This window comes from Macrotis lagotis, chromosome 6 (genome assembly GCF_037893015.1).
Source record: "Macrotis lagotis isolate mMagLag1 chromosome 6, bilby.v1.9.chrom.fasta, whole genome shotgun sequence".
NCBI lineage: Eukaryota > Metazoa > Chordata > Mammalia > Peramelemorphia > Peramelidae > Macrotis > Macrotis lagotis.
Genome location: NC_133663.1, coordinates 47,707,932 through 47,716,149, shown reverse-complemented (window position 1 = coordinate 47,716,149; position 8,218 = coordinate 47,707,932). Strand labels below are relative to the sequence as shown.

Genomic DNA, 8,218 nt, shown 5'->3' with positions numbered 1-8,218 from the left:
TGAATAAGATCCCTTCTCTTTAAGTACACACACACACACACACACACACACACACACACACACACACACACGTTTTTAAAAATCATATCTGAGTAAATGTATCAGACTTACTTACCACTCTAAAAATCTGGCTTCCAAAGCACCATATTCTCCATCTTTTACCGTCAAGATGAAAACTATGCTCACATTTCCTAGTCCATAATGTGCTCACAGCAACAATAACCTTCATGACTGGCACGGAGGATCTGCCCTCTCTCTTGAGGGATATATTAACTCTTGAATAGCTCCCAACTCTTGGTTATCTCCCAACTTTTCAAATGCATTGCCAAGTTGAGTCTCCAGAAAACAACTACAACATCCTTTTGGGGACCCAGAGGTATCCCTGAATGGTTGAGGGGTTTTTCCCCCTAAAACTATATGACTCCTAAGCCTGTATTAGTGTGCTGATTGCCATTATCATGTCAGTAAGACTTTAACTTTAGAAAAGGATTATTAAGATGGCATAGAAAAGCAAATGTATGTAACTTTCACTCTTAAATCTATATTTAATCACTAAATATACAGAATCTAGGGAAAAGTGGTTCCTGTATAAAAAGCATATATGGAAAGACATCCTAAGTGGAGCCAATGGATGCTTGGAAACTCCTGAAGTTTTTTTCGGTCTCCTTCTGAAACAACTTTAAATGAAGACTCTAAATAGACCCTAAAGTGAAAGAACCCACAAAAAGTCAGAATGAAACAATTTTTCAGCTCGACATCTGGAAGGAACTTCTGGAAAGATCTGTCTCATGTGGGTAAAAGGGGAGTGCAACTCAGTATAGATGGGAGAAATGAGAAGTCAACAAGATGCTCTTAACCATAGTAACCAAAACAAAACAGTCCAAGTCCAGCAGATAAGTGATATAACAGACTAGCAATGAGGGTTCCAGGATTAGCAGAAAGGCATACTTTGATCCCCCAAATTCTGATGCAACAGGGAGTAGTAGACCAGGCTACCATAATGCAGGGAGTAAGCCATGAACACTTGAGACCCCAACAGAAACCAGACAACTAATACCTGTGCACCAGGAGCAGCAATCAACTTTCCAAATGAGCAAAAGAACAAAGAGTGCTAACCATAAAAAGTTAATATGGTGGAAGAGGAAATCAATGACAAAAATATCTACATGTGAAGCTTCAAATGAGATCATTAATTGGTCTCAAATCCAAAAAGTCCTCTTAAAAAAGTATGAAAAAAAGATTTTAAAAACTAAAGAAAGAAAGAAAGAAAGAAAGAAAGAAAGAAAGAAAGAAATTAATAAATGAGAGTCATGGAAAATTATGAAAAATTGGAAAAAGAAACACAAAAGCCCCCTGAAGAAGACAATACCTTTAAAAGTAGAACTGGGAATCGCTGAGTCGGTTGAGCCGCTTTCAGCGTGATGGCCCTGGTACCCGCATCCTCCTACCTGTGCCGCTCCGGCCTGACTATGCCGCAGTACCAGACCTGGGAGGAATTCAGCCGCGTGGCCGAGAAGCTCTACCTCGCCGACCCCGTGAAGGCGTGTGTGGTTCTCAAATATAGACACTCAGATGGAAATCTGTGTATCAAAGTAACAGATGATTTAGTTTGCCTGGTATATAGGACAGACCAGGCCCAAGATGTAAAAAAGATTGAGAAATTCCATAGTCAGCTAATGCGCCTTATGGTAGCTAAGGAATCCCGAAGTGCTGCCATGGAAACAGATTGAATGATTTGAAGTGAAAGCTCTGGTGGTCACATTTTTAAGGAAGAAAATAACACTTGAATTCAAGAAAATGTTGGGACAGAAGAGGCTTTATATAACTCAGTGGGCCACAAGCCTGCGAGCATTTTTGTCTTGTGTAGCTTAAAACATTCTAACTTTGGATAGCTATAAATATATATGCTTTCAGTTGAAAGCTTCTATTTATTTTTGAAATAATTTTTTGAAAAGTTTTTACAGGTTATTTGATGTTGGGCAAAATTTTTAAATTCATAACACTAATTTGAAAAGGAGAGATAGCCACCTTTATTCCATGAAATGCATCTAGCCTTTAAAGAAAACTAAATATTGTTTGTTTAGTTTGTTTTTCAACTTAGAATTTAAGGTCAATTTTTATTGAATATATTTCTCTACAGGTATAATTTTGTCTGACATTATACATTTCTGACCAATAAACATAATATATACTAACAGAAAAAAAAGTAGAACTGGCCAAATTGTAAAAGAAAATAACTTCTTTAAAAGTAAAATTGACCCACTAGAAAAGGGAACACAAAAACTAACTGAAGAAAATAAATTCTACTAGTGGTAGGGCAAGTGGAAACTAATGACTCTCTGAGATCTCAGAAATCCATCAAACAAAACCAAAATACTGGAAAAAATAGAATAAAAAATAAAGTACCTCTTAGAAAAAAAAAAAACAACCTGGAAAATAGACCCAGAAAAGATAATCTACTAAGTATTGGTCTATCTGAAAGCCTCAATAAAAAAGAACCAGGGCAATATCTTACATGAAATTACCAAAGAAAACTGCCCTCCTATCCTAAAATAAGAGGATAAAATAGTCTTTAAAAGAATCCTCCAACTCCAGAAAGAGATAACAAAATAAAAACTCTAAGAAATGTTGTAGCTAAATTTCAGAAGCATCCACTAAAGGAAAAATACTGCAAGCAGCCAAAAAGAAATAATTCAAATATCAATGAACCTCAGTAAGGATTATGCAGGATTTAGCAGCTTCAGCATTAAAGGATGAGAGAGTCTGCAATATGATATTCTGGAGGGCAAAGGAGCTTGGATTACAATTTAAATAAAATCAACTGCAAAATTCAGCATATTCTTTCAAGGAAAAAGATGATCATTCAACAAAATAAGAGATTTTTAACAAGACAAGAACTGAACAGGAAATTTGATACTCAAATACAAAATTTAAGAAATATATAAAAAGAAAAAATTTTACTCAATAAGACTAAACTGGTTACACAGGAAGATAACACTTGTAATTCTTGAAAATTGTATTTCTAATAGCACAATTGAAAGTAATATACTTGGAGTGTGTGGGTACAAATTGATTATAATGTGATGATACTTAAACTCAAGAATTGTATTTCTATCAGGAGAGTTGAACAAAATATTCTTGGAGGGTGTGAGTATGATAGTTATAAAACATGGAGGAAAAGATTATATTGGGAGTGGAAGGCACAGGCAGAAGAGGATAAATAATACCACACAAAGACACACAAAGGAACTATTACAATAGAGAGAAAGAAGGGAAATGAATCTTACTCTCAACAGATTTGGCTCAAAGAAGGAATAATATATATTCCCAATTGAGTTTAGAAATTTATCCTACCATACAGGAATAGGGGGAAAGGGAAAAAAGGAAAGGAGAGGATGTTAGAAGGTAGGAAAGAAAGAAAGAAGAGGAAAGGGAAAAAGGGGAAGGGGAAGAAAAGGGATGATGGGCTGATAGAAGGGAGGGAAGACTGAAGGAGGTAGTAAGGAGGAATATGGTGAAAGGAGAGAAAAGTATAAATATGGATGATAGGATGGAGGGTAATAAAGAAATATTAATCATAACTATGAATGTGAATAGAATGAATTCTCCCATGAAACAGAAACAGATAGAAGAGTGATTTAAAACTATATTATGTTGCTTACCAAAATTTAATTTGAAGCAGAGAAATATACATAGAATAGAAGTAAAAGACTGGAGCAGAACATATTATGCTTTAGCTGAAGTAAAAAAAATAATGGGAGTAGTAAACTTGATCTCTGATAAAGCATAAGCAAAAGCCAGATCTATTTAAAAGGGATAAGGAAGGAAGACATAGACAGTGAAGCTATATTAGTGACGGATCTCAACTTCCCTCTTTCAGAATTAGATCAAGATACCCAGAAAATAAACAAGAAGGAAATTAAGAAGGTGAATAGAATTTTTAAAAACTTAGATATGATAGACCTCTGGAGATAAATGAATGGGGAATATGCTATGTTTTTAGCAGTACATAACAGTTATACAAAAATTGACCAAATAGTAGGGTATAAAAACCTCACAAATGCAGAATGGAAGAAATATAAAATGCATCCTCTTCAGATCATGGTATAATAAAAGTTACATGAACTAAAGGGTCATGAAAAGATAAAATAATAAATTAATTGGAAACCAAAATTTTAAAGAATGGGTAGATCAAATAACAAATCATAGAAATATTCAAATCTCATCCAAGACAGTGACAATAAGACATATCAAAACCTGTAGAATGCAACGAAATCAGTCATTAGAGGAACTGTTATATATGTAGAAAATAGAGAAAGAAGAGATCAATGAATTAAAAGCATGCAACTAAAAAAATTAGAAAAAGAACAAATTAAAAATCCCCAATAAAATAATATATGAGAAATAATGAAAATCAAAGAAGAAATTCATAAAATTAAAAGTAATAAGGTTATTAAACTTATAAATAAAACTAAGAGTTGGTTTATGATAAAAATCCAATAGAATAAATAAACTTTTGGTTAATTTGATTTTAAATATGAAGAAGAAAACCAAATAACTAGTATCAAAAGTGAAAAGGATGAATTCATCACCAATGAGGAGGAAATTAAAATAATAATTCAAAGATGTTTTGCCCAAATGTATGTCAACAAATCTGATAATCTAAGTGAAACTGATGAATATGTATAAAATATAAATTTCCCACATTAACAGAAGAGGAAAAAATTGAAATAATAGTCACTTTTCAGAAAAAGTTTAGCAAGCCATCATTGAATGAACTTACTAAGAAAAATCTCCAGGGTCAAAAGAATTTACAAGTAAACTCTATCAAACATTTAAAGAACAATTAATTCCAATTCTATATAAATTACTTTAAAAATAGGCAGAGAAGAAGCTCTACCAAATTCTTTCTATGATACCAATGTGGTTCTGATAACTAAACTAGAAAGACCTGATTATAGACAAATAAAATTAAAGACCAATCTCCTTAATGAATATTGATGCAAAAATTATTCAAAAACTTAGAAAAAGATGAATTTTGAAAATTATCTTTGCATGTAATTGGAAAAATAAAATAAAATACACAATTCCTTGCTGTTGGAAGTCCTTTTCTCTCCATCATTGGGCATTCATGGCATGCTGTCACATTTCTACTGAGCTCTTTGTGAAGCTATAAATCTGGATCCCCACATTGTTCTAACCCTTTCTATGTTACCTGTGAAAAAACTGTCACTCAACCTTTCTGTACCATGATACAAAGCTGGAAAACCAATGGGAAGTCTAGGAAACTTCAAAACTGGCAAGGTCCTCCTTCAGTTAAGTTAAGACAAAAGAGAAAAATATTGAGACTAAGGTCAAAGTGTTCACTTCCCTCTGTTCTCCAGAATGATTTTTTTTCTGAGAGTCTTTGCTAGAATATCTAGAATTTGTTAAAAAAAAAAAAGTCTGGGTTCTTAACTAGTTCCCTGAGTTAGTATGGAGACTAGAGACCTAACTAGGAATTTTGATCTCCAGAACAAATGCAACTGTGGAGAATAAGTGAACACGGAGCACAGGATAGTATGCTCCAATTAAGTATAATAATATCAGGGGAGGGCATAGTCTAGCTCCAGATATTCTGAACCAAGTATTTTCTGAAACAATCCAAATCCCTGATAAGAGGAAAGTGTGAGAAGCTCATTCCCCCAAAGGGGCAGGAGGCTTGAGGGGAATATTATGTAGCATAGGGCCACTGAGGCTTCTTGGTTGGAGGACCATGACTAGGAAAAAACATTTCATCCTAATTATCACTCTGATGGAGTCCATCTGTTACAAAGATATTGAAAGAGATAAGTTTTGGATTTTAAAAACTTTCCCTTCTGATTTGTAACTTATGAATATCCTTTTCCAGTCTGATTCTTAAAACCAATCAGCAATAAGTTGCAGAAGTGAAAATTTCAAGGTGGAATATCTAGTTTTTATTGCTGTTATTAACCACTTATCGCCAGTCTCCCAATATGTAAAATATTTTATAATTTATTTCTATTGAATCTAATTCCTTTTACTTACAAGTTCTGAAATTTAATCATAGAAAAGCCAGTCTCTCAGTTTCTAGAAATATCCTAGATTGAATTCCCAATGGAAATTTTATTTGTAATCCCTAAACCTTTTCCTCTCTCCATTTTTAACATCATAAGCATGGAACCTAGTCACCAGTTTTCAAAAGTTCCAACCTTTATAGTTTCCTCCTGGTTCCTATGTTCTAAATTGAGTTTTCTCAAATCGGATCACTTACGTTTTTTTGGTTCACATTGAGAGAGGAAAGGTAGCGAGGGACATAAAGGAGAAATGTTTTCATAAGATGACAGATGGAATATTTGTTCAACATTAGAAATTGAGTTAAGAGTAGGCAATTGCCCCATTTGTTGGCATGTTGAGGAGAATTTAATCTCCACTCCCACTACCAACAACATAGAGTTCTCAAGGGAAAATGAAAAGAAAAAAGAAAAAGAAACTTCTCATAACTCCAAATCTTAAGTCTATTAAAAATATTTGGGTGGGAGGAAACTTACTCAAAGGGGAAAAATGTGAAACATTCTGTTCAACAAATAGGAGAATATGTTTTGCCATTTTTGTCAACCTCCTGATCGCCACAGATGTCAATGTCAACATCAACTAAAATAAAATACTTAGTATTTATTTCATAAGTACTTTTTCCTCAGAGGTTCTCTGATAGAACTCAGCTCTTTGAGGGTAGGGACGCTCTCATTTTTTTGTATTTTTACCTCCATCTACAGGCACTGGCACAAAATAAGCTTAGTCAATGTTTACTGACTATTTAATTAATCTTTCCTAGCACTATTCAACACATGAATGTTCTTGTGCAGAGATGAGATAGGATTTAGATCTTGTTTTTATCTTACTCCAGCATGGCATACTGCTTCTCTCTGAGCTTCTAGAATCAGGGACTGGTTTTCTCATTTTTCTTGCTCCCAAGTTTCTGGCGAATACTCCTTTGAGTGAAACCAGAGGAAAAGTCTTTATCATCCTCTTGAGATTTTTTTTTTCTCTGTCACATGGAAGATTCTATCCTCTGATCTATTTCTGTTTGCACTACTAAACAGGGGACAGTAATAAAACCCGCCCTGTCCTATTGAACTTGATATAAATTTACTAAGGAAAAGTGATGTCTCCAAGTAGCCTCTTCTTTTTTTTTAGGTTTTTGTAAGGCAAATGGGGTTAAGTGGCTTGCCCAAGGCCACACAGCTAGCTAATTATTAAGTATCTGAGGTCGGATTTGAACTCAGGTACTCCTGACTCCAGGGCCAGTGCTCTATTCACTGCGCCACCTAGCTGCCCCTAAGTAGCTTCTTCTTGGCCAATTTTAGCAGTTTTGTGGCTTTGGAAAGGTCTTCCCTTAGGATCCTAACTTGGGAACCCAAATGATTCTGTCAGCATGGACAATTTGTTTGCCATAAGGGTGCAAGAAGTTATATTAGAGGGAAAGGTATTATAGATTAAAAGGAAGGCTTTTTAGATAAAGCCTATGATTTCATAATTGGGGGAAGGGGGAAGGGGAACTTGTAAGAATATCCAGAATCAATTGATTCCCCCCCCCAATCTAGTTCATGAAATCATTTAAAAATGAAGGTAATCAAGAAAAACATGTCATTGTATTAAATATACATCTATGTCCTGTTACCCTGAGGAATTTGGAGAATAATTTGCATCTGGTTTGCTGAAGACTAGCCTTTGAAATGTTAGCTCACCAGATTTAATGCAAATAAAGGCAGTAGAACTAAGGAGGTTGACTGAGACAGTCTAGAGAAGGGTCTTTGAGGAAGGGAAAGAGACAAAGAAAGATTCAGAGAAAGATGGACAGAGAGAGCAACAGGGACAGAAAGAAGCAATAGACAAAGAAAGGGGTGGGGAGGGGAGAGAGAAGGCAAAAAGAGAGGGGTTTTATTCACGTCTTTCTGTAAGTCAGAGACTATAAGTTCTGGGAATGTAAATCAAAGCCAAAAAGAAAGATAAAGAAGGAGAAAAGAAGTTCTTTTCCACAATGCTCTTTCATTTTGAATTTGAAAGCATCAAGGATATGGGAGGGAGTAGCTCCTTGCAGGAAAGGTGGAAAAATTTGGAGTCAGGAATAAATCTGAGAGAGAAATGAACATAATGACCTTGATACTTCATTAAATTGTGGTTCCTGCTAAGAATGCCCCAATTAGAGGGCGGTTCC

At 34.7% G+C, this 8,218-nt stretch overlaps 1 protein-coding gene across 1 annotated transcript; it reads left to right on the top strand.

Annotated features, from left to right (window-relative positions):
• The first annotated feature begins 1,449 nt into the window (after positions 1–1,449).
• On the top strand, positions 1,450–1,850 carry LOC141491638 (signal recognition particle 9 kDa protein-like). The gene has a single exon (XM_074192532.1). It carries the CDS (start codon positions 1,470–1,472, stop codon positions 1,728–1,730), a length of 261 nt encoding a protein of 86 aa, XP_074048633.1. The 5' UTR covers positions 1,450–1,469; the 3' UTR covers positions 1,731–1,850.
• The last annotated feature ends 6,368 nt before the right edge of the window (positions 1,851–8,218 follow it).